Source organism: Camelus ferus, chromosome 4 (assembly GCF_009834535.1).
Source record: "Camelus ferus isolate YT-003-E chromosome 4, BCGSAC_Cfer_1.0, whole genome shotgun sequence".
Classification (NCBI taxonomy): Eukaryota; Metazoa; Chordata; class Mammalia; order Artiodactyla; family Camelidae; genus Camelus; species Camelus ferus.
In genome coordinates, this window is record NC_045699.1 from 43,065,170 (window position 1) to 43,090,481 (window position 25,312).

Sequence of the window (25,312 nt, forward strand, 5' to 3'; positions counted from 1 at the left end):
ATCTATGAATCTTCTGGCTTCTCCACCTTGTTCACTGAGGACTTTGAAACTTAGCTCATGTTTTTCCTCTCTGTCCAACCCCTGCTATCATCTTGGGTGGTATTGGCTTATTTATGAGTGATCTATCACCATAGATGCTTTCAGATGTCTGAAAGAATATATCTTTCAAATGACTTCTTGGACTAAAAAAAAACCTGTATCACCCATTTCTATGTTATCATGTCACCATCCAGAATTGTACTGGTCTGAAATTGTAAACTCTCTTGTCATGATCTCTGATCACAAACCTTATTCCTCCAGCTCTTTTGGTACTTGACTCCTAGTATGCCTGCTTTCTTATCTCAGGAAGATTTATAAACTCTTTGCTCTCCTTTTTCTCCAGTCTGTCAATCCCTTGTGACTTTACTTCCTTTCCTATCTTGCCCCCCGATCTGTACCCCCAAATCATAAACATCCTTAATACCTTACTAGTTCTCCTTTTTTCCCCCTCTTTGATCACCCATGCTGTACTGCAGCTCCAAGCCAGCCTGGCCTTAGTCCAGTACCCAGCGAGGTCCAGTGTTCTCAAGCATTACTTGCCTGGAAGGGGAGATTAGAAAGTAGCTCAGATCTCTTACCTGCACTTCAAAACTGTGTATGCCTGCTTTCATTACTACTTGTATGTCCTTCGGCTATCTCCAGTTTGGTCTGTCAAAAACCTCCTCCTGCTGGGTATTCTGTCTCAGTGAATGTTCTTACCATCTATCCAGGGGCCCAATTAGGAAATATAAAATTATTCCTAACTCTCTCTTTCACTTCTCATATCCATGTCATATTAATTCTAGCTCCCTATATTTTCAACCATCCCCTTTTTTTTAATATTTATTGTTACTACTTCATCATTTCTCTTGTAAATTACCGAATAGCCTTCTAACTGGTCTTCCATCTTGCTACTTCCAGTATTACTGTCCATGCTGCTACCAGAGGACTATATGATTATGTCCTTCCCAGCAGAAAAGTGCTATGGTTCCATATTACATATAAGATGGTAATGCAGGATCTGCATCATGTCTACCTCTCCAGCTTCTCTCTCATCACTCACCAGCTTTTGGTTTTAGAGAATGTGCCAGTACAAGAGCCCAGTTCTGGAAAAGCCTCAGAGGATGCTATGTAATGAGATATCTTAAATTACTGAACCCACAAACTTCCTAGAGTTCACAGCTCTGTGGTTGGCCAGGTCTAGGACTTCACTCTGGAATTAACCATACTTCCTCACTGCCATGACAAAATTCCCTCTAGGCGGGATATAAAAAAGAGCCAATAATGCTCACTACAAACCTCACTTCCCCCAACATAGTACCATGCAGGACAGTTGTGTCTGTACTTGACACATTGGGGCCCAGCTCAGGTAGCACCATAACTATAAAGAACTAGTGAAATAACCTTGAGAGTTCTGGTGTGGGCTGGAAAAAATCTGTTAACAAGCACCTCACTCCAGGGTGAACATAAGAGAGTCTCAGGACCAAATTGAGCCAGAAAAAAAGCGTTTACCCAAGGTGGTTCCCAGCAGCCTACCTGAAATGAGGAATGATAGTCAACACTGTAAAGGAGCCATGCTCATAGCCAGGAAAATGGTAGTAAATATTTGGTCCAAAGATTGAAGCAAAGTTATGACCTTTAGGATTGGAGGCAGGAAGGAATCAGGTATGCTGACGGGTTAAGTGAAATGGTTTAAAATTAAGTCTGTGAACAAGAAGCCTGTATTGAAGCCTCTTGTTAAACAGCCTTGCTTCTAACTTGCAGTACTCCTCTCTAGCCCACTTGGGGGGTGAAATAGGAATAGTGCAACACAGTGATGTCTTTGTATCTAGCTCCCTTCCCAGCTCCCCACACTGGGCAGAGGGACTGCCAGAGACAAGACTTTTTCCAGAAACCATTTACCAGGGGGGAACAGTTACCCTCTCATATCCTCAGGTTTGATTATCAGGGATTTGGGACTCGGACGAACAGAACCTGAAGCTGGCCACTGGTCATTCAGGGGAGCTGGAGTGTAAAGAGGGCAAGAAGGGTCTACCAGGCAGTGCTCAGCTTGTCTCCTATGGGACGGACCTTTTCCAAGTGAATGGATGGTCCAGGTCAGAGCTGCAAAAGCCTTAGAAACCAGCCCGGGGTCTCCTTCATCTATCTGGCTTTTCCCATCCTCCAAAGAGTTCTCGTCACATTCCAAAAATTGCCCCCGATTGACCTTCTATAAGGCGTCAAGCTGCTGTTGAGAAGTTTGTTCTGACTTATGTGTTCTAGAAAACAGAAAAAGTCGATTTCTCCTACAACAGACTGGCTGATCCTAAGTTTTCATTTTATGACAAGACTTTGGTGGAAGCAGTGAAAAGGGGAGATCGCTGGGTACACTTGTTTTTCGTGTCACTCTCGTTGTGTCATACTGTGATACCAGAAGAGAAGGTAGAAGGTGAGGAGGGACCTGAGGCCTCATGGACTGAGAATACGTCATGGAGTCTAGGCTGGTTGGAGGTGGGGGTGGTTTGGTATCATTTGTAACAACTTAATCTAAGAAAGAACTTTCTAATAGGGAGCACTGTCCATCGATGGAATGGACAGTCAGGATAAATAGTGAGCTCCTAGTCACTGAAGACATTCCAATAGAAAACAATCCCCTTGGTCTAAAAGAAGGTTGAGCCATTGGTTAGGGGTCCAACTTGGTGCTATCTGGGGAGCTTCCGGTCTTGAGACTGCGGTGTTCTGTCACAGAGATTATCTCGTTTGTTTCTGAGACCAGCCCCACTATCTCTGACAGGACTCCCTGAAGGATGAGTTAAGTCATCCTCTTGTCACTGCACAATTTAACAGTGTCCCCATGTGCCATAATTTCCTTACTAACCAAATATGACTCTGTCATCCGTGAATTTATTGAAACTTTATTAGCAATAATGAAAAACTACTGATTTTAAATTAAGAAGACTTTTTTTTTCTTAACAAACAAGAATTTAGGCAACCAAGTAAATCGCATCCTTTAAAGTCAATGTAATCTTAATATAATGCTGTTATGAGTAACACCTTACATTTGTGCATCACTTTACAGTTGTACAAACTGCTTTCATTTATATTATCTCCCACAATCTTCACAACAGCCCTCTGCAGAGCAAGAAAAGTGATCCTAGTTTTATAGGGAAGGAAGCTGAAGAGATTAAGTGACTAAAATCCTATAGCTAAAAAAGGCATAAATGAGATAAGAACCCAAATCTCATGTCTTCTGGCCCCACGAGCTCCCACCCATTACAGGCCTTCCAGGGTCTGACATTCTAGCAAGCTGCTGTTACTTGAAACATATTTGGACTTACCTTTGTTTACTGCCTTGAGTGACAAGATAGGAAACACACAATAAAATAATCTTATCATCCCATGAACATATCTTACGTCTGACCTAAAATTATACTCCCCACCTACCTTATTTACAAGTATAAGATTCTGATGATACAATAACTTTAAAAATCAAATTGACCTTCAAAAGAGAAATAATTTAAAATATACTTCAGGTTATGAGGATATTCTAAAAAATGATTTCCAAAAATATCTTGTGTAATATGAAATTGAAAGATTAATTCAGCAGAGTAAGTCATTTAGCTTCCCAGGATGAGAGTTTCAAAGGTGGCAGTACTCATTCATATATGTTTTTTGTTTACTAAACCATCAATCTTATTATCTTATAGCTGTGTTCAACAAAGTGCAGCCAGCCTTATGCAGGAGCACTTTATGTAGGACCATCTCCATGAGATATACCCAGGAGATCTGTGAAAATTCAATTTCCTGGGCCGTCCTCCCAGATTTTGTGATTCTGGGTTCAGTAAGTTTGGGGAGGGCCCAGGAACCTGCATTTTTAACAACCCTCTCCCCCCACCTCCACCCTGCTGAGCCATCTTTACCCACTAAAGTTGGAGAGTAACTGACCTATGTTTTGTTCGTTTGTGTACATGTACCATGTATCTCTGTAATACTAACTCAGGTCTGTGAAATTAATTGGAAATATTGGGAGAAAAAAAAAACTGACCTGTTCTATGCAACCTGGCCTTTTAGGGCCAGATTTGTGAGGAAGTTTCGAAGAAAGATATCCCCTCCTGGGATCCATCTTTATGTAAGCCACTTGGAAGACAGTCTCACTTCTGGGTGGACTTCAGCTGCACATCTCTATGGGCTCTGGCTGCCCTCTTCTCTCCTGCCAGGTGAGCTGGTTTACCAGGCTCAGTCCCCAGATGAAGGTGCCCTGGTCACTGCTGCCAGGAACTTTGGCTTTGTGTTCCGTTCCCGCACGTCTGAGACAATCATGGTAGTCGAAATGGGGGAAACCAGAATCTACAAACTGCTAGCTATCTTGGACTTCAACAATGTGCGCAAGAGGATGTCTGTGATTGGTGGGTGCCCCTCCTAGTCGGTCATCTCCCTGTATTCGTCTTTCATATACATTCACACGATGACTTTCTCTTCTTTCTACACACAAATGTTTTTTTCCACACACATGCCATTTCACAGGTACTGTGCCTCAAGTACAAATACACAGCCATTCCCACTTTGCAATAGTCCTTTATATTTTCTCATATACACATATGTGAGTCTACTACCATGTGCTAGGGCCTTCCTTTAGTGATCCTGGGCAGTGGCTTGTCAGAACCCTCAAAAACAAGAACAGAACAGAGAATAAATCCATAAAGCCTGAACTCAGAATAAGAAATGAGGGCAGACAATATAAGGGAAATTCATACTATCTTACTCTCAATTAGTTTAGGCCTCAGACTGAAGAGGAAGAAGGTCATTTTTCATCCTTGGTCCTTACTAGGTATGAGCCTTGGTCTGGAACTTGGACTTCAGAAGCTAAATGTGATTCTGTACCAGAGTCTTCCATTGGTGATGTTGAACAACCCATGAAAAAATTGGTTCCAAAAGGTCCTCTCTCACTCTCACCAGCCCTCAGCACATCACTTATCCTGTGTGACCACTCACTGAGTACTTAGCCCCTAGAGGTATCAGAAACTAATGTCATGGGAACAGCCTCCTGCTGTCCCTCAGAGGCCCAGACAGGTTCTTGTAACAATGGACCTATGTGTTTACTTCACTTAATTTGTTTATCCTTAGTGAGGACACCTGAAAACCGTGTAATGTTGTTCTGCAAGGGTGCAGACACCATCCTCTGCCAGCTACTTCATCCATCCTGTAGATCCCTCAGAGACGTGACCATGGAACATTTAGATGTAAGTGTTTAGATTGCAGGGGAGGGAAGCTGTGGGTGGTTCTGTGTGTGTCCACATATGTGTCCCTGTGTCAGTGTGTTTCCACTTCCACCCTCTAGGATTTGAGATGTATCTGAAAGAGAGATGGCTCCAGTCTGCTGGCATTAGAGACAAAAAGCAGATTCATGCTTTCTGGGGTTTCTACCCTTAAACCTGGATATATAGAGAGTTGGGAGAATAGAACAGGGGATGTGGTGGGGAAGGGGCAGATCAGAAAAATATTTTAAAGAAAAACTATATTGGAGGAAATACTATTTTATTAGGCCATTTTGTCTTGACCCTATATTAACACATAGTCATAAGTCAGAGAACACATGGCCAATAAGCACATGAAAAGATGTGCAATGTCATTAGCTATCCAAGGAAATGCAAATCAAAATCACAAGATTCTACTTCATACCACTAGGGTAACTAAAATCTAAAAGATGACCAGACAATAATAAGTATTAGGAAGGATATAGAGAAATTGTAACCTTCATACACTGCTGATGGAATGTAAAATGATGCAGCCATTTTGGAAAACAGTCTAGCAGTTTCTGAAAAAGTTAAGCATAGAGTTGTCACACACCCAATAGTTCCACTCCTAGGTATAGTCCCAAGAGAAGTGAATTATTATCCTAATTTTACAAGAAAGAAACCGAGAAGGCTTCATTCTTTACAGGGTCACACAGCAAATGACCTAACCACAGGTAGAAGTTAGAATCTTCTGTCTCTCAGAAATACTCTCAAACTTTATCCCCAGCTCTGCTGACCCCAACCTTAAGGCATTTTGCCGAGAAAAACTCAACAGATGCTTTCTGGCTAGGCTAGGTACTAGCCCCATGGTACTAACCAATAAACTCTATTTTGCAGGCAGATGGAATCTGTGGGGTTAGTCTGTCATTCCCTTAACTCAGCCCTAACCCAACCCAAGTGCACTCAGTGCACACGCATGTCTTCCAGGATTTTGCCAGTGATGGCCTTCGTACCCTCATGGTGGCCTACCGAGAATTGGACAATGCCTTCTTCCAGGACTGGAGCAGGAAGCACAGCGAAGCCTTCCTGTCTTTGGAGGATCGGGAAAATAAAATATCAATTGTCTATGAAGAGATTGAAAAAGACTTGATGGTTAGTGTGAGGAAGCCAGGGACAGGTTGGGGGCAGGATTGGATTCCAAAGCCAGGAACGTGCTATGAAGCAAGGGAGACGTGAAAGTGTGTTACGAAGCAGACGATTTATAAGTGGCACAAAGCTTCATGGACGACTTGGACAAGTCCTTTCCCTTTTTGGTCCTTAATATTCTGTGTTTCTAAAATTGATTTCAGTGTGTGGTTGAAAAGCTATGTCTGCTGAGGGGCAGAGTGTGCTGAGTTTTATACCGTTGGAGTCCTCGTACCAGGACAGAGCCAGCTTACTAAGGAGGTTGCTGAGGTGCCAGTTGAGTTGTTGGGTGCCACTGAAATGCTGTGACTCTCCCTTTTCCTCACTCATGGATATCTCTGTTCAAAGCTGTTAGGGGCCACAGCCATAGAAGACAAGCTGCAGGATGGAGTACCTGAGACGATCATCACCCTGAGCCAAGCCAAAATTAAAATATGGGTCTTAACTGGAGATAAGCAAGGTAAAGGGTAGCTCCTCACCTGCCCAGTCCTCTTCCCTGTCCAGTTTGGCCATCTTTTCTTTTTATTTTTTATTTCATTTTTTTTCCTTAGCCGTTTGTTTGATGCAAAGGAAAGACTACAACCTAAACATATCTCAGTTCCCTATGAAATCTAGCGTAGAAATGGGCACAGCGCTGTTCAAGGAAATACATCCAGATTGCCTGGAGAAGTGAATCCAGGCTGGAATTGCTTTAAGAAATAGCAGAAGGCTTTGTAGAGAAAGCTAAGCCAGAGTGATCCTAGTTATTGATAAATACTTGCAAGTCTGTACCAGGTAGACAGTTTCCTGTGGATGTTTGAATATGATCTCCACTGACTTATGAAAAATAACGCTTTGACTGCATCCATGGCAAATATGGACCTCTGGTCTCTACAGTGCGCTGTTAGCGCCCTTGTACCTGTATACTGTAAAGACCCTGGAATGCAACAGTATTTCTCCTGCCTTTAGAGACTGCTGTGAACATTGCCTATGCCTGTAACATATTTGACGATGAAATGGATGGGGATGTTTATTGTGGAAGGCGAGGATAATGAGACTGTGTGGCAAGAACTCAGGTATGATGGGAGAGCTGCCATCCCTGGACCCAAGATTTCCCACCCATTTCTTTACCCAGTATGGCGCTCACATTACCAGAGAAGAAATGGAGGAGAGAAAAACAAAAAAACCTAAAATAGTTGAGAGAATTTTATGAAGAAGCATTAGGGCTCAAGGAGTTGGAGTGTAGGGGTGGAGAAGTTTTGTATGTAGGTGGTCAGGGACCTAAGGCAATGGCAGGTCTCAGGAGGCAGTCAAGTCTGAGGCCCTGGCTGGTGCTTTGCAGAGGCTCTGTATCCACCTTGCCCACTTTCGCTTTGGGACACATTTTCCTTCCTAAGCTCTGGGGCTTCAGGTCTGACACTAACCATCACTCTTGGCTTTCAGGTCAGCAAGGGAAAAGATGAAACCCCAGTCTCTACTGGAATCAGACCCAATAGATGATTACCTCACTACAAAGCCCAGAATACCCTTCAAGATACCTGAGGAGGTGCCCAGTGGCAACTATGGCTTGGTCATCAATGGCTACAGTCTGGTGGGCAACACAGACCTACAACTCCGTTCTCTTCTTCCAAGGAACTTTTTTCCTAGGTCCAACCCACTTCAGGGAAATTTGAAGATCCTTGCCCTATTCCATGGGTTACCCTATTCCCCGTCCCTTCAGGTGCCCTTCCCCAACAGACAAATTTCCCCAGCCTTCTGTAGGCAGGAATAATGAGAAAAGAGAAGCCAATGGCATATTTCTTCCTTTTCCGAACTCTTCATTACTGATGTGGCCTGTCACATAGAAGTAGGGGGAAATGAGCAGAACCAGGTCTTCCAAAAAGTCACTAGGCCTTATAACCCAATCAACTGATTTGACCCAGGGAGGGACCGTGACTGGTTTCCCACTGGAGACTGGGTCAGATGTGAGGATGCCTAGAACTGTCTTGGGGGCTTGGCTTCCCTTGGGGGTGGAGCACCTTGGGAGCAACTCTGCCTGACATATGTAGTACAGGGGAGTATGGAGGGGAAGGAAAGGGCCTAAGAAGGTCCTGTCCCAAGAGCCTTTTGGGGCAGCCTGAAATGTGGATGTGTCCTGGTGCTGCAGGCCCACGCACTAGAAGGGAACCTGGAGTTAGAACTGCTGCAAACGGCGTGCATGTGCAAGGGGGTGATCTGCTGCCGGATGACACCCCTTCAGAAGGCCCAGGTGGTAGAGCTGGTGAAGAGGTACAAGAAGGTGGTGACACTGGCCATCGGGGATGGGGCCAATGACGTCAGCATGATCAAAGGCATGTGAGGGGTGGGAGGCAGTAGCACCCAGCCCTGGGCTTGCCCTTTTCTTCCATGGGCGAAACTGATATGGGTGGCATTGTGTTTCTGGCTCACACTCCTGCATATCATGTGTAGTGTACATTTATACTGTTTTGCAACTCTATTCATGATCCTCTACATCTGAATTCCCACTTACTTGCACATGATTACATCAGCCCATATCCACAGTCATGCACACACACATGATTCATGTACATAACACTCATACACACACAGGTACCTGTAGCTCCAGCAGAAACACATGCATATATTCACAGGACAACAGGCTGTGCAACTACAACACCATCTTTCTGAGGTGGCATCAAAGCCCACAGAAAGGACCATTGGGCCAAAGTCATGGTCTGTTCCTTCTTTAAAGGTGGTAGGCCTGAGCAATGTTAGGCAGAAGACAGGGCTGCCCAACCAGGGAGTTAGCTGTGAGGCCTGATGCAGAGATCCTTTCCTCTCTGAGGCAATATTCCCAAGAGCTTGCCCTGACTCCCCTGGCTGGAGAAGAATAGCAAACTTACTGATGCTTCGGACAAATGGAAGCAAATGACTGAAACTAGTGGTAATTTCAGCTGAATGCTCTTAGCCTCCAGCAACTTGTGGTTCTGGAGATACAGACAACATCTAGATGTCCCCTGGTCCAGCTGCTTTCCCCATACTGGAAACACTAGCAGATAGTCCAGCCTCAGTTTGTTTTAATACTAGGAAGTGTTCTTGCTCTCCTCCTCAGTTTCTAGAGCTTCTTTAGCTTTTACGGCCTTAGAGGTTTCAGTTATTTTGTTAAGCAGTGCAATAAGTATATACTAGAAGACCAGCAAATTTGGCCTATACTACAACTAATTAAAACTCTTAGAAACCTAAGTCTTATCTTCCATCAAGCATATTCCTTGCTTTATCCAGAAAAAGTCACCTTAGACCTCGTGAAGAACTTGTTTCTCACCAACAAATTATGTACATCACTTATTCCTCCCAATAGTTGGATTTTAGATCCTTAGATAAATTTAGGTAATTAAATACTGTGTTAGATTGACATCCATCCATTTAATTGATTTAAGTGGCTTCAAGGGATAATAAGAAATTTTTACCTTAGCATCTAGACAGTAGGAAAGAGCCTAGATGTCTATGGTAGGTGCAGAGATCACCGAGGACAGTTTCCTAATACTAGCCATACCAGGCGTTCTTAAGTGGCAGTGTGCAAAACAAAGTGCAGATGAAGGCACTGTTTTCTGACCTGTGGGAGCGGGGCAATCCACTGAGGAGAAAAGGCCCCATATATTAATGCCACTTTGAGCTGTCCCCACCAGTGTTTTTCAAATGTATATTAAGCGTTTGTACATGTTGATCTCAGCCTTCCTTTTATACTTCCCCCAGAAAACAAGCTCTGTGGCTGAGAAGTTTCTGGGGTTTCTTTGCAGCTGCCCACATTGGAGTCGGCATCAGCGGTCAGGAGGGAATGCAGGCCATGCTCAACAGCGACTTCGCCTTCTCTCAGTTCTGCTATCTTCAGCGTCTACTCTTGGTCCACGGCCGCTGGTCCTACAATCGCATGTGCAAGTTTCTCAGCTACTTCTTTTACAAAAACTTTGCCTTCACTCTGGTGCACTTCTGGTATGCCTTCTACAGTGGGTTCTCTGCTCAGGTGAGAGGCCAGGTGGTACTTCCACTCTGGCCAGCTGAGTCTTCTCTAATCACCCCCTGTGTCAGCCAGCTCAGACCCCTTTTCTCCTTCAGAGACCCGTGTACAACATGCTGCCATCCCTCCATAAAGCTCCTCACCCATGCTGACCCTATCACCTAACCCTACACTTAACCTTAGGTTTCTAAACCCTTAACTTTTCTGTCCTGGCTCTGACTGATTCCTACCTTCAGAACTCTCCCATAAGACATTTTCACATTTTTCCCTGACATAGAGACCTAGAATTTCCAAATATATGTAATGGAGGTGATGGGTGAGATTCCTGGATCTGTGAGGTTTTTTTTTTTAGGCTCCAAAGTAACCTTTATGGAACAGGTTAAGCTGCAAGGGGCCTTTGGGTCTTGCCAAACAGGCTGCTTATGGCATTCTCCTGTAGCCGTACTTGGAAACACAGCTTCCCTTTACTTCTCCTTCCTCACCCAGACATACCACCCCACCAAACATACTCTGTTGTTGCTCTAATCAATATAAAATCTCCCCAACCTCCAAGACTTGACACTTGGATTTGGATGTTCTACAAGAAGTCCCTTTTCCTATGAGAAGTTTTTCAGGAGTATCTCAAGGATTCCCAATGAGAAACAACCTCAGGAATGATTATCTTGGGTGATCCCTACTACCTTTGTTACCTTGGGCTCCAGGGGAAGCAGACCAGTCAGCAGACAGTAGTAGGCTTGTGTTTCCCCAGCATCTAACAAAGCCAGTCTGGTTTGTGGGAGGCGTGTGTGTATGCATGTGTTGCTGCTGACCTCTTGTGGCTGGTAAGGAAAGGAGCCCTCTCTAAGCCCAGCATGAAGGGCCCAGCTGAAGAAGGATCACTGAGTGTATCCTGCTTGCCAGTGATAGAAAGTGTCCAGTGTTATAGAAACTGCTGAATACCATAAAGCAGATAAAGAAAAGAGTCCAGAGGCTTACATGCCTAGTGATACAGGGGTACAGCTAGCGTTGCCTAGCAGCCACTCTGGGTCCTTTCTTTGCAGGGAGGAGCAGTACAGGTCATGGTAGGGTTGGTTCAAATCAGCCTTGTCAGATTTGATGTGGCCTTGTTCCAGGGACAAGGGAACTAGGGATATAAATAGAATATGACCATATAGAGTCTGGGGTCAACCTTCTTAATCAGATTTTAGAAATCCAAACCCTGCTCTAGGTTAGAGTGGTGGTGGATAGGTGGAGGGCAGAAGTTCTCTTGGACCTGGGAGGTGGAGCTGAGTGAGACTTTGGAGAAGAGAGGAATCTAAGAAATCTCCTTGGTATTCTTCCAGACAGTTTATGATACCTGGTTTATCACTTTCTACAACCTGGTCTACACCTCCCTCCCTGTCCTGGGCGTGAGTCTCTTTGACCAGGTAAGAGCAGCAGCAAGCCTCTTAGTCAGTGCTGAAGCCACAGGGCAGAGTATTCCCAGGAGTGAGGAGGACAGCCATAGTCAGGCTCTTCAAAGTCAAGTGTAAATGAAATAATTTCTAGAGCAAGGAAGGGAGCCCATCACCTGGAGAGGTATCAGTGGATAAAGTAAAAAATCATCTACCACAGAGAATAATCATCAGTTTTAGAAATCCAGGTTTTCCTGTGTCAATTTTATCTTTGTAGACAGAAACATGGAAATTGTGCTGTGCAGTAAATGGAGTGTGTACAAAAGTTAAATGAAATAGAGTTATTGGGGACAGGTCTAGGTAAAGCAAGGAGCTTCAAGGAAGGAGAGACCCAGAGAGAGATAATGAGATAAGCCAATGCAGGGAGGCCTAGGCGAGAATCCTGCAGGCTAAGCGTGGGAGTGTGGGTAGGATACCTTGAGTCATAGGGAGTAAGCCTAGAGGATACCATCTGTCCCTCTGAGAAATTCCCTGGACATTAAGGATCCTGGTGCCCTACCTCTCCTTCCTCTTCTACCCCAACCTTCAGTCCTGGGCATGTGAAATAGAAAATGAGCCTCCAAAGAGGAATAAAGTAGCTAAAAGAGGACATCATGGGATCATGGTTCCCAGTCTCCGTCAGCGTAGGAAGGAAAATTCTCCATGAAGTAGCTGCCGGCCTCAGAGCAGCAAGAAGGATAAATTGTGTCATTCAACAGCCCTGTCCAGCTTCACTGGTCTAATTCTAGGGATCCACAACCTCTCAAAACAAGCCTTGAGCTTTGTTATCCAAAGTTTCAGATTTAGGAGATGAAGATGATCCAGTGTCATGCACATAGAGAGTTCCCTCACCTGAGTTCCTCAGTAGCTATGGGAATGGGAGGAGTATCACAGAACATAGATACCTCCAAGGGACTAACTCGTCCCCATTGGCTTCCCACTTTCTCCAACTGACTTTTGACACAAAGAATACTCAACTAAAGGAACATTTAAACTGGGAACTCAAGTCCCAGTTGCCTCCCCATCCCAAGCTCCAGTCCTCCCTTCCAGCTACCCCCAATCCTAATTGCCCCCTTTCTTAATCCCCGATCTTGACCTTCTAGCTTTCTTCCACTACCTAGATCCTTGCCTAGAAAGTAGGACTTCAGGACAGGTATGTGGTCACTGCTCTGTTCTCTGGTTCCACTTCTTAAGTAATCCATGAGGAAGCTCCTAGGCAGCCTGACAAGCAGACTCAGTGAGGGGAGAAGCCTCTACTCTGATGGAGATGGGACCTTCTATGGAGAGACCCTGAGCCTTCCTCCTTACCCTCTGGTGCTTCCAGGATGTGAATGAAACATGGAGCCTACGTTTCCCAGAGCTGTATGAGCCAGGCCAGCACAACCTCTATTTCAACAAGAAGGAATTTGTGAAGTGTTTAGTGCATGGGATCTACAGCTCCTTAGTGCTGTTCTTTATCCCTATGGGGACCATTCACAATTCAGTGCGCACTGATGGGAAGGAAATCTCCGACTACCAGTCCTTCTCCACGATAGTGCAGACCTCCTTGCTCTGTGTGGTCACAATGCAGGTGTGGCCAGTGGTGGGGTAAGGGGACTGGTTGGGGAGCCTGTCTGGAAAACAGGGAGGGAAGGAGGAAAGGGCGGTGGTGGGAAAGGAGCATCCTCCTTTACAAAATTGGAGAGGGAAGGTGGTGGATAGTCCCAGGTTATAGACTATTGCACATAAGAGGGTGCTTTTCAGATTGCCCTGGAGACAACCTACTGGACAATGATAAGCCACATCTTCACCTGGGGTAGCCTGGGTTTCTACTTTTGCATCTTATTCTTCCTGTACAGTGATGGCTTGTGCCTAATGTTCCCCAACGTCTTCCAACTCCTAGGTAAGACTCTGCCCAGTGTGTGGCAAGGGGGTTGGGGTGGGAGTGTGATCCAAGTATATCTGTTTAATAAATGTTTACTGAGCAGCTATGTATTAGGCTCTGTGGCTATAGATGTGAGTAAGACATGGTCTCAGCCCTAAAAGGACTCAAAATCTAGCTAGGGGAAATATTTTACCTTATTAGAGTCTCTAAGATATTTTCAAGTCTTAACTATTTTGGTCTTTACAAGAATCCTATGAGGTAGACAGAGCAAGAGTTATTATCACCATTTTAGAGACTGGAGGTTTTAAAAATTAAGTAACTCAAATGTAGGTCTCTTGGTTCCTAATCCAATGTCCTTTCTAATGTGGCATATTGCCTTCTTATCTCCAATGTTAACTCCCCTCTCTCTCATCTCCATTCTGATGAGGACAAAATACAGAGAGAGTAGATGTGTGGATGTCGTTGGCTCCTGCCTCTTGTCAAAGCACTCATTTTCCCCCTCCAAAACGCTCTATCCCTTTTTGTGTCCAGGCCAGTACTCTAGGATTCCTATAACCTACCCCCACCTCTCCTGCCCTGCCTGGCCTTTAGAGGGAGACAAAGGCACGTGAATTCACAATGACTTTGGCTGCACCAAGGACCTCACTGCAATTCTTTTGCCTTTGCGTTATTTCTCCGAAGACTAAACTGACTCCAAATCAGTAACTTCTTTCTTTGGACTGAAGAGGTATCTAAGTTCTGGCTAACAGCCTCCTTCCTCTAGGCTCTGGCTCTGCCTTTCCCCTTCTGACTCCTTGTTTACAGGTGTGGCCAGGAACACTCTGGACTGGCCACAAGTGTGGCTGAGTGTTGTCCTCAGCATGGTCCTCTGTATGCTGCCTGTGATTGGGTACCACTTTCTCAAACCATTGTTCTGGCCTGTCCGTGTGGACAAGGTGAGTAAAACAGGGAATCTACCCAGATATAATTCATGACCTTCTTTGCTTTTGCCTTTGTGGATAAAACCCCTGTCCCCCATGCTCTGGCTATAGGTTATTGACAGAATTCATCATTGCATGAGCCATCCACTGCCACCCCGAATCCGGACCAGACTGAAACATGCAGGCTCTCGACGTTCTGCCTATGCATTTTCCCATAAACAGGGCTTTGGGGCCCTCATCACTTCTGGCAAGACATTGAAGGCCAAATTTCCCAAGAAAAACAGCTTTCCTTTTAAAAAGTAGAGGCATATGGCGAAACCCCAAAGGGAGTCAGTCATTGCTCTTCCCTTGTATTCATGCAACAGGTATGAATTATGAAGGGACTAGAGTCCCTGGAAAACTAGCATAAACCTGCCCTCCACTCTCACTCCCGGAGCTCAGTTTCTTCATTCCCTAGAAGGCTGTGCCCAGGTAAGGCAAGGAAAAGGTAAAGAAAGAGCCCCTAGATATCTGTCAGAGTTACAGCACTTCAAGAAAAAGCGATGTCAGGCCTCCCTTCTACCAACCCTTCCAAGTTTTAATTCATAGAAACATATGTGGAAGTAATGGGTGAAGAGGGGGAATGTGAGGAAGGGAAAAGAAAATAGGACCTAAGAATCTGAGTTTGGGCCCTGTTTCTTATACCTGGAGCAACCATAAACTTTGCCAGTGCCCCACACAAACATATTCATCCAGGCCCCCTTCTCAGGTTTGAGGAATTCAGGGTGAGTCTTTAGCCAGCCTGGGTAGCAAAAAGAGGCAGCAGCTGTGAAAAGTCAGTCAAAAGAAGCTAAAGGAGAGTTTCTGGACCAGGAAAAGAATGGAGATGGTCCCTGCCTTGATAGGACAGCTCTAGACTTGGCCACCTTCTCCTTTCTTTGACCTCTGTGACCCGAGAACTGACACTTTTTCAGGTCTCAGCACTGGGAGAGGGAGACTGTAGGGAATTTTTAAAAATCTTTTTTTGAGGGACATAAGTCAATATTGGTGAATATTTGTCTTCATTCCACAAAATTATTCTGAGAAGAAATTGTACGTACTTGGGAAATTGTTTCTAAGAAGATTATAGAGAAGTAATAAATTGCTTATTTTGGAGTGGAGAGATTTGTATGGTCTGTTGGGGCCCCAGTGTGATAACAACTTAATCCAAGCAATATCATTGGCCTGTAGACTCCCAGCACCCACTCCCTTTCAAATAAGACCAATATTTCCCTCCCCGCCTTCTCTGCTTTTTCAGTTCCATTCCTCTTTTCTTCCCCTTGCTGCTAAACTCTATTTTGGCCTCAGTATGATTCTTTTTAACCATATAGCTCTATCCTCTTTGCACACCTTAAATATTAGTTCCCAAAGCTCAGCCCTAGGTTCTCTGCACATCTTTCTCTGTACACTTTTCCTGAGTGACTTCTCCTAAACTCATGACTTTATTTGCCAATGGAAAGAAGATTCTCAACTCTCTCTCTATCCTAGATCTCACTTCTAAAATCCAGATCCATTTATTAAACTGACTCTATGACCCTTCACTTGGCTGAATCTTGGGAAACTCACCAACCTGTATTAAACATTTTCCCCAAAAATTTCACCCCAGGATGTTAACTGCCATCATCCCAGTCACCCAAGGCAGAATGATAGGAATCATCCTATACTCTTCCTATAGTCTGATGTCTAATAAGTCATGAAGCATTGTAAATTCAGCATCTTCATTATGTCTTGTTTCAGTTCCCTCCATTATTCCTCCCATTGCCCTTGTTCAGACTTTGATCATCTCTCACCTGGATTGCTGCATAAAATCTCCCCACTCATCTTCCTGGTTTCCCCCTATGTGAAGTATCACCAGGACTACTTCCAGAGAAATCTTTCTGAAGAGCAAACTTGATCATGTCAAGCCCCAGCTGAAGAACTTTGCATGCCTTCTGGATCAAGTTAAAATTCGGACGTTTTACTATTGGGCCTTCCCTTGCTTTCTCTTCTACTGCTTCCCCATCTGCATTCACTCCAATTATGCTATTTCTGGTCTTCATGTCATCAAACATGCTGTTCTCATATCCTAAAATGCTTTCTCTCACCCCCTTATTCATCTAGCAAACTCCTAGTCACTGTTCAAAACCCAGAACTAGATACATTGTGAATGTACTAAATGCCACTGAATTGTATACTTTAAAATGGTTATGAGAATGTTTTATGAGAATTTCACCTCAATAATAAAAAAAAAAAAAGCTCAAAATGGGCATTGTGTCCTCTAGAAGCTCACCTAATTCCTCAGTGTGATTTACGTACCTATCCTATTTATTCAGTTGCTCCCTTGTGTATATTTCTGTCACTGACACCTATCATAGGGCGGTATAATCATTGATTTACTTGTCTATTCACAGCAGATAATGGGCCTTTAATAAGTGTCTGTTGAATAAATGAACAAATGAAATGAAATGAAAGAATATTAAAGTCTGCTTGTCTGTTTTTCTTGTTTCCCTGAATAGCACCACTACTCAGTAGCTCAAACCAAAAATCTCGAAGTTCTTCTGGACAGCTCCCTTCTATTCCTCTAATCCAATCATTCTGTTACCAAGTTCCCTATACTCTGTCTTAGAAATGTCTTCAAGGCTTTCTCTTCTTATTGTTTCCCCATCCCATTGATTTCAGGGTTTCTTGCCTAGATTATGTCAACATCCTCCTCCCAGGGCTCCCTCCCTCTGATTCTGCTTCTTCCCAACCCATTATCCGTACCACAGAGAATGATCTTTCAAAAATACAAACTAGATCATGTCATTTGCCAGTTTAAAATCCTTTAGTGACTCATCATAGCTTTCCTCCCTTGGTGCTGCCTACCTCTCTGGCTTCATTGCCACTTCCTCACACACCCTCATTTCTGCCTTACCAAATTATTTGCAGTTCCCTGAAGGTTCCATTATCTTCGGAAGCCACTGCATCTTGGCTCTTTTTGTTCTCTCCTCTTAGAATATATTCTTTCCTTTGAGTAGCTAATGTCTATCTGATCTTTACTTTCAGAGGCTTTGGTCACTTCCTCTGGGAGCCTTCACTGACACCCAGTTTCCTATTCTGAGTTGTGTGCCTCTTCTTTGCACTAGAGCACCTTATATATTCTCTTATTTTTGGTTCCCAGAATTTGAGTGTATTATCCCTCACATGTTTATTTTATTGTGGCTTTCTTCTTTGCTAGGCCACGATGATCTTCTTGAGGACAAGAATTTTGTTTCATAGTTGTATTTCTATAACCAGGAAGAATATTAGCACTTGGATTATTAATGTTTTTCAATTAGTGAGTAAACAAATGAAATCTACTACTACCTTTTTTTAAAAAAAAAAAAAAGTTCCATCAGTTTATTTTTCATTTCAATATGAATTTTATTTGGCCCAGTACAAATACACATTGAATTTCCACTTAAGTACCTCTTATTTTTCCTAAACTTGCCTCTTGTCCTTTCAAAATGACTCTTATCCTTCGGGATCTACTTTCCAATTATACTTTATGGGCCTCTTTTTATGAAACGTGGTCACTCATAGTCTCTCACCTAGAGCATTTGTAAAAATACAGTTTGAACCAATAATATTCCCCAAAGCTCCTGAAAAATTAGCATCCTCCCGGGTCGTTCACATCCGTCTTGGGAGAGTTGAGTCTCAGTCTCTGCTGAGGATCCAAGACAGCAGATGTCACATCCCAAAGTGAGGTGTTAGATAATCATGTAAGAACCATGCAAAAAGAGGGGTGTGAAAAACAAGTTGTAACTCTTAGTTGCCTCATCCACCTTGAAAAAGGGGCCAGAAATTCAGACACTGGAAAGGGATTTTTTAAAACACCTTTATTGTGGTATGATTCCTATACAGTAAACTATACATACTTCAGATGTACAATTTGATGAATTTTGATAGAAATATACACCAATTAAACCACCACCACAATCAAGATAGCTAACATTTCCATCACTCCCCAGGAGGTGCAAATTTCAAATTCCCAACTTACTGGAAAGGGATCTTTGGCAGTAATTGCCAGTGGGCTTTGAGTCCCACCCACAGTTTAGTTCAAGTTGAAAGGGTTATAAGGAAATTACTTGGAGAGATTGGTATGACTAATGTGTTTGGGGGATACAAAGACCTCATATCTGACTTATGCCTGGAAAATCTAAAAAGCAAGAGAACAATTAGCTATCTGTTCTATGGCAGAGCAAGAAAAGGTAGTTGTGATGAGATTGGCATTGTTTTTCAGAACAAGGGATTTGTGGATTCTCCCCATAGATCAGATATGGGCCATGTGAGAAACCTAGTAAGGGTTTCTTTATCTTGAGAGACCATCTGAAAGGTTGAGGAGACTTCAGCAGAAGGAAGCAAGAGATATGCTGTCAAATGCCTAGAGATTTCTGAGTAGACAGAAGGTTGCCTGAGTGTGGGATTGATTGCCCATCTAGGGGCATGAGGTAGATTTTCTATATCTTGATTTTGGTTACACAGGTGTATACTTGTCAAAATTCATCAAACTGTACACTTAAAATCTGTGCATTTTATTGTATGTAAGTTATACTTCAATAAAGTTGATGTTTTAAATGCCTAGAGATTTCTAAAGGAGTTGTAAGTGATCAACTAGAGGAGCTGAATTCACCCACATTAAAGTAATTAGGTATAGGAAATATATCTCCACTGACAGGGAAGGAATCTCTAAAAAAGAGAGTCAGCTTTAGATACCTGCCAAACAAGTAAAACTAGTTTGTGACAGAATTAGTCAAGTAAGAACCGTCTTCATCTCTTCACTCTCCACCCTGTTCAAACCCTGGAGAAAGAGGATTAGCAAAGTGGGTCGTGGAGAAGAGATAAGTAGGAAAAGATAGACATCGACTAAGCCCCACTGAACACGGCCACCTGCGATAGGGCCATGCTGCGAGATGGGAACACTTTAATGTTACAACTTGAACTTTAAAATATAATTTCATTAGTCCAGAAATCTTAATTACTCAAGCCAAACTTACAGGAACAAGTAAGTTGCTACCTTGCTACCTAAAAATGACCAGAAAATTCATGAAGTAGTCTCTTGCAGTAGGTTAGACTAGGGTGGAAGCAGTGAAGAAAGACACAGATAGAGAATATATTTTAAAGATAAAACCAAAGGACTTTGTGGATTGGTTACAGAAGATGCAGGCACTGGTTTATCAAATGAGCCCATTGATTTACTCAATGGTGCTAAATCTATAGATTACTGACTCTTCCCACATAGCTCCTGATGATGGAGTGTGTCCAGGTGGTCATGTTTATGCCAATTGACTCCACTACTCCTAGCCACAACTGGCCAAGAGTGGATATATAATCCCAATATATCTTCTCTCTCTGGGAATTAGAATTCCAAGAAACTAAGTCAGTGATGAGAATGGTTGCTAAAAGGTCATATAGTTTCAGGAAGAGGGTCCTCCATTTTAAAGTAGCCATGGCTTGCTATAAGTATGGAGATAAGTGGGCCAAGGTATCTAGTACATAGAAAGAAGAATAAAGCAGATGTCCAAAGAGAAACAGACAAGACACTGTTTGATTCCAGGAGAGTGCCCTGTGAGGGGCTTTCTGAAGTTGGGTTCAGTGATAACATCTTTTTACTTGAGCTAGATGGAATAGCTGCCAATAGCAAAAACACGGAGGTGATTCCAACTTCCATAGGCCGGGTTTATACTTGTTCCTCATCTACAACTTCTCAGGGACAGGGAGAGGTCACAGGACCATCTGGCTCACCCTGCATCTTTTTCTTTAAGAACTTGTAGGGGAAATAACCTTCTTTATCACTGCCAGAAACAGAGAAACAAGGGAGTATTGTCTTAGCCCCAACATTTCCCTGAAATTCTAGCCCCAAATCTTCTAAGATATATTCAAAGAGTTTGTAGAAGACTCAGGATTTGAAGGATCCTTGGGTGTCATCCTAGACTGTTCAATCTATTTTACCCCCACCCCCAATGACACATGAAATTAATCATTAAGTCCTATAAGTTCTATACCCAAAACCTCTCCTGAATCTGTCTCCTCTTGTATAACTCCTCAGCCACTGCCCTAATTCAGACCCTCTCATTTCTCATCATAATTACTACAGTCTCCTTACTGGTCTCTTTACCTTCCTCTAATTCAATATCCACACTCCTACTAGAATGAGATTTCTAAAGTTCAGATCTGCTCAAATACGGATAATAATGCAAGATATTTCTGCCCATAACAATGCAAATGATTCCTGTTACTGGTGATGCAAATTAATTTTGTCTGGTAGAGAATTTACATCTCTAAAAGTCAAATATTCATTTGAACTGATCTTAGTGTCTTACTGGCTCTTTCATTAATTAGTGAGTTTAATATGGATTTATTTTATATTTGTATAGAATTCATGATTTTTCCTTTTTGAAAATTATCCTTTAATGCAAATAACAGGAAGTAACCCACACTATAGCCAAAAATGAGACTATATGAATGGATGAAAGAGTCATCAACTCAGGGCAAAAATCAAGCTGGGCCTCAGTAAGAAATGCAACCAGCTGCTGGAAGGCCCCAAGAACTTGGAGAGTAGTCTCTGTGTCTAGATTTGAGTCCTTTCCATGCAACGTATTGATGCTTCTAGCAAATTGGTTTTCTCTGCTACTCAGACCATTTGCCAAGTGAAAGATGGTCATTCACCACTCTCAAATTTCCATTATAAGTCACTAGGCTTATAACGGAAATGAGTAAGGGTATAGTTCTCTCTCCCCCAATTCCAAATTCTCAGGGAAAGGATTCCAGTTGGCCTAATTTAGGTTAGGTCCCCACCCTGGACCATTTAACTGCACAAACATGCAGTGTTTCATTTGTCTCCCTGGCCAGTCCTAGCCCTATCCACTTTGCTCCCAGAATTCTATTTCTAAAATTCATATTTGATATACCATACCTGTCTCCACATAAAGCATCTCTCCACTGCTCACCAGATGAGTCCCAACTCCTTAGTATGTCATGGAAGGCCCTTCATCATCACACCCCGGACATCTCTGCTGTCCTCTCTCCATTGCATACCATGTCTCAATCAGATCAGTTATTTTGTCTCTCTGTTGTTTTGCACATGCTGATTCCCCCACACCCTTTATCTCCCACTCGTTTTTCAAAGCTCAGCTCACAACAACCTCTGTGAAGCCTCAGGATGTGTTATACAGTATGACATGTATCTGCTTCCTTGACTGTGACCCAACAACCCTGTGAGCCTAGAGCACAGGGTCTCAGCCTCTAACTCTTTCACAAAGAATGGAACCCAGTGGGGGTTCTAATAACTATCTGTTGAATGACCACCTGCCCCCCTGCCCCAGTCTTTTTTGGATAGAAAGACAACAGAATCCTCAGTGTCCCACATATACCCTGCCTAGGAGCAGGAAGCACATGAGTTCTGTTACCAAAAAAATTATTCATGACACTTGTTAAAGATGGTAAGACAGACTTTATTTAAGGGAGGGACCATGGCAGTAAATATAGGGACCACTGCAATGGGGTCTTGCAGTGGGGGAGAGATTGAGCTCAACTCAGACCCCAACAAAGACAAGTGGCAATTCATAGCCAAGGAGCCACAGGTAGGGGTCAGTTGGTGGAAAATTACAGCCTTGGTCTGTTTTCAGCTGCTGTAATGAAACACCACAGTCTGGAGGCTGTCTGAGAGGAAGGTGCCAGAATGTTCGCTAAGTTCTCTCTTGTCACAGACTTTCTCACCTGTAGGATTGGGCTTGGGAGCTGTGAGGTCTTTCCTATAAAACTGCTGATCTTAATCATGTGAGCTCCACCCTCAGGACCTAATCACCTCCCAAAGGCCCCACCTACTAATACCATCATCTTTGGGGGGTTAGGATTTCAGCCTAAGAATTTTGGAGAGACATCATTATAGCAATTACTAAGAAGAAACATCAGGGGTAAGGGGGATTCTTGGTAGACTGACTCAAGAGAATTCTTGCTGAAGGCAAGCCAAGGTGATAAAATACCAAGGGTGGTCAGATCTAAGTGTCGAGAATTTTCAATAAACTGATTTAGAAGGATCCTTGCTCAAACTGGATTCTAAAAGGACAGAGAGGGAAGCCCAAGGCTGAGCCTGGTTGAGGAGCAGACTCAGAAAAGCCTGACTAAATTTTTGGCCAAAAGAGAGCGTCTTCGTCCGTTCTAGGTTTTACCAGGCTTTATAACCCTGGCTATGCCTGGAGTGCTTTTAAAGATACCAAATCCTGGGCACCACCCAACCGCTTCTCCACCCCACCCCAGGGATTCTGGTTCCATTAGTCAGGCTTTAGTTTTGTTTGTTTTTCTCTAGAGGTTCTACTGGGGTGCTAGGCAGAGACTCGCTACTTTAGGCGAAGGTGGGTTCGCAAAAGCACCTTCCTTCCACCGGTCCAGGAAGCTTGCGCCAGCGGGTTGTCTTGGTTCCAGCACACACGACCTCAGCTTCGCCTCGTACCACCCCGAAGGGGCGGGGCGCCGGCCGCAGAAGGCGGGGCCACGGCCGAAGCGTTGCCGCTTCGCTCGCGGGAAAGCACTGCGCGTGACTCGCTGCGCCCACCGCAGCGGGAGCCGGGGAGGTGGGCGAGCACCCGCTGGCCCAGCAGACCCAACCGCGGGCGGTGCTGAGGGGCTGCCGGAGGGCACTCCCAGATTGAACCATCGGCGCTAAAAGCTGCAGGGGGGCCGGGCGTTACCAAGTTGTCTGGAGAGAAGGGAGACGCCTGCTTATCCGCTGCAACGCGACCCCTGGAGGGCGCGAGACTACGCCGCCGACCACGCTGAGGCGAGAAACAAGGTAAGACGCCTCTTCGAGGGCTGGCGGGGTCCCGGAGACCCACTGCCCTCACGTTCCAAATGATCCTTTAGGAGAAAGGCCCTCAGTCTGCCCATCTATCCAGCCCTTAGCGCCCCCACCCTTCTCCTCAGCCCTTCCCCTCGTCCCCTCAGCCCACCCTTCTGTTCTCTCCGACCCTCTGGAGCAGACTCATCGTCATGCCTTGTCCTAAGCCTTCACTCCGCCGCCTACTGAACCCTCAAACACCCAGGACCAATCATCCTTTTGGGTGTCACCCCAGGTCCACCCCAACGGTCTCCTCAAACTGTCCCTTCGGAGACACCCCCCTCAGCTGACTCGCGCTCAGTAATCATCGTTCCCACATCTCTGGACGCGGCCGCCCAGCACCCAGCCGAGCGACTGCGGGGTGCGGGCGGGGGTTAGTGTCTTTCGTACAGCCGCGTCCTTTGTGCCCTCCGCCCCTTTGGCCCCTAGATCCTAAGTTGGTATCTGCCTCAGCCTGGCTGGGATACCTCTCTCATACCCAGTTTTACTTTGGGGAAACGTTTTACCTACCACTTTCCCAGTCCCCTGCCACCGCGCTTACCTGCTGTGAAGAGCACGGTGATCCCGTTACCCAGGGCTGGCTTGGGATTGCCAGGCTGGCCGTGAGGACACCAGGGACTGCCCTGGAGGCATGGACCATACAGTATTCATTTGTATGTTCAGCGCCCAGCACGGTGCCTGGCACATGGTAGCACTCAGATTATTTGATGGGTGGGTGAATGAATGAGCCCAATGCAGAGGCTGTGAGGCAGAGGGCTTTAATGGGGAAAATGTCACTAGTTACATGAAGGGAGGACAAAAGGAAGGGCATCTGGGGGGATTACTTGTGCTCATATTGGGAGCACAGAACTGAGTATATTCAGTTTTTCAATTCATGCATCTACTTTTATTTACATAGAAGCTTCTATGCCTGAGCTGTTTCCCCTTTTTGTTCTCTTTACAGTAAGAAGTCAGGACCAGGGCTGCAGAAATTTTTATTGGTTAGTGCCTCAGAGGCTGCCCAGATAATCTTGAAAGAGCTTTGCCCAGGTGCACCCCGTCCCCGCTCCTCTGGCCCTAGAGACTAACTGCTCCCCCTAGGGAAGAATTCTGGAGGCTGGCTATAGCCTCTAAACTAGACTCAGTGTAGCTGGTCACCTGGGGCTTCAGGACAGATTGGAGGAATGAAGACTCTCAGTTATTTTACCCTTTAGCTCCTGATACCTTCCCCTGGCCGCACCCTCCACACCCCTCACCCCATTGGAGGAGTAGACGTTCTAGGCTGGCCCAGTTAGAGAAATATCATAGATTCCTAAATACTCCTGTAGTATGGTCAGGCCAGAATCAGGCAGGGATTACCACTATGTGAGTAGTGTCAGTAATAAACAAGAACACAGGCCTTTTAAAGATGGAATTCTCAAAGAACAGAGAGCCTGAAACCTGTTATCGTTGTTTCATAGGAGGGTGAACTGTTTAGATTCAGTTTCCTGAAGCTAAGACGGGGTTCAGAGACCTCAGTTTTAGCCCAGGTTCTGTGGGGAAGTAGATGTATTGCTGGATTATAAAACAATGGCTGAAAATCTATGGAGTTTATAAACTAAGAGGTAATTGCCTGACGACTAGTGGCATTATTGTAACTGGGGCTCACAGTGTTAGTAGGTAAAAATAGTGACTGGAGAGCCTTAGGAGGCTCCTTGGAAATTAAGCAGTGGTATAGTTAGGGGAAGAGAGATCCCACCATTATCCCCCCTTATTCTGCTACCTGTGCCCCTCCTACTGTATGGCTGTAGGGTATCAACCACTATTGTTTCTATTCTGCTTTGAGCCAGGTCAAAATCTGATTTCCTCTGATTTTTATGTTAAGTGTTTAAGATCCCTTTTTGAGGCCAAGCCTGCC

At 44.4% G+C, this 25,312-nt stretch overlaps 3 protein-coding genes across 9 annotated transcripts in view; all 3 read left to right on the top strand.

The window, feature by feature from the left end:
• LOC102509688 (phospholipid-transporting ATPase FetA) overlaps window positions 1-6,238 on the top strand; it is a 64,511-nt gene extending 58,273 nt beyond the window's left edge. Inside the window, exons 16-19 of one of the 3 annotated variants that reach the window (XM_032477925.1) lie at window positions 2,281-2,446; window positions 4,215-4,403; window positions 4,826-5,009; window positions 5,122-5,237. In XM_032477925.1, the coding sequence (XP_032333816.1) occupies window positions 2,281-2,446; window positions 4,215-4,403; window positions 4,826-4,914 (444 nt within the window). In that variant the 3' untranslated portion in view covers window positions 4,915-5,009; window positions 5,122-5,237. Of the gene's footprint in view, window positions 1-2,280; window positions 2,447-4,068; window positions 4,404-4,825; window positions 5,010-5,121; window positions 5,238-6,218 lie in introns of those variants that run through there. The other 2 variants (XM_032477928.1, XM_032477926.1) reach the window with 2 other exon arrangements.
• A 115-nt stretch (window positions 6,239-6,353) lies between these two features.
• LOC116663185 (phospholipid-transporting ATPase FetA-like) lies at window positions 6,354-17,056 on the top strand. 5 transcript variants are annotated; one of them, XR_004319308.1, is made up of 10 exons: window positions 6,354-6,383; window positions 6,765-6,876; window positions 7,839-7,986; window positions 8,542-8,725; window positions 10,172-10,395; window positions 11,712-11,795; window positions 13,126-13,371; window positions 13,545-13,683; window positions 14,197-14,600; window positions 14,697-14,713. XR_004319308.1 is itself a non-coding variant. In XM_032477936.1 (10 exons), the coding sequence occupies exons 3-10, from the start codon at window positions 7,855-7,857 to the stop codon at window positions 14,886-14,888; spliced, it is 1,332 nt and encodes a 443-aa protein (XP_032333827.1). In that variant the 5' UTR covers window positions 6,354-6,383; window positions 6,765-6,876; window positions 7,839-7,854; the 3' UTR covers window positions 14,889-17,056. The 5 variants fall into 5 exon arrangements, 3 of the variants coding, with proteins under 3 accessions (XP_032333827.1, XP_032333829.1, XP_032333828.1); XR_004319309.1 differs by lacking the exon at window positions 14,697-14,713 and having other exon boundaries at window positions 14,197-14,392; window positions 14,470-14,602; XM_032477936.1 differs by having other exon boundaries at window positions 14,470-14,600; window positions 14,697-17,056.
• Window positions 17,057-23,085: 6,029 nt separating this feature from the next.
• Window positions 23,086-25,312, top strand: part of RUSC2 (RUN and SH3 domain containing 2) — a 51,497-nt gene continuing 49,270 nt past the window's right edge. Inside the window, exon 1 of the mRNA XM_014561912.2 lies at window positions 23,086-23,391. The gene's annotated coding sequence lies outside the window, so the exon portion shown is untranslated. The remainder of the gene's footprint in view (window positions 23,392-25,312) is intronic.

Excerpts from the sequence above, each read along its gene's own strand:
- LOC116663185 (XM_032477936.1), top strand. The coding sequence starts at position 7,855 with ATGAAACCCCAGTCTCTACTGGAATCAGACCCAATAGATGATTACCTC. Across the intron at positions 7,987-8,541 it reads TCATCAATGGCTACAGTCTG|GCCCACGCACTAGAAGGGAA; the intron begins GTGGGCAACACA and ends CTGGTGCTGCAG. Across the intron at positions 11,796-13,125 it reads GCGTGAGTCTCTTTGACCAG|GATGTGAATGAAACATGGAG; the intron begins GTAAGAGCAGCA and ends TGGTGCTTCCAG.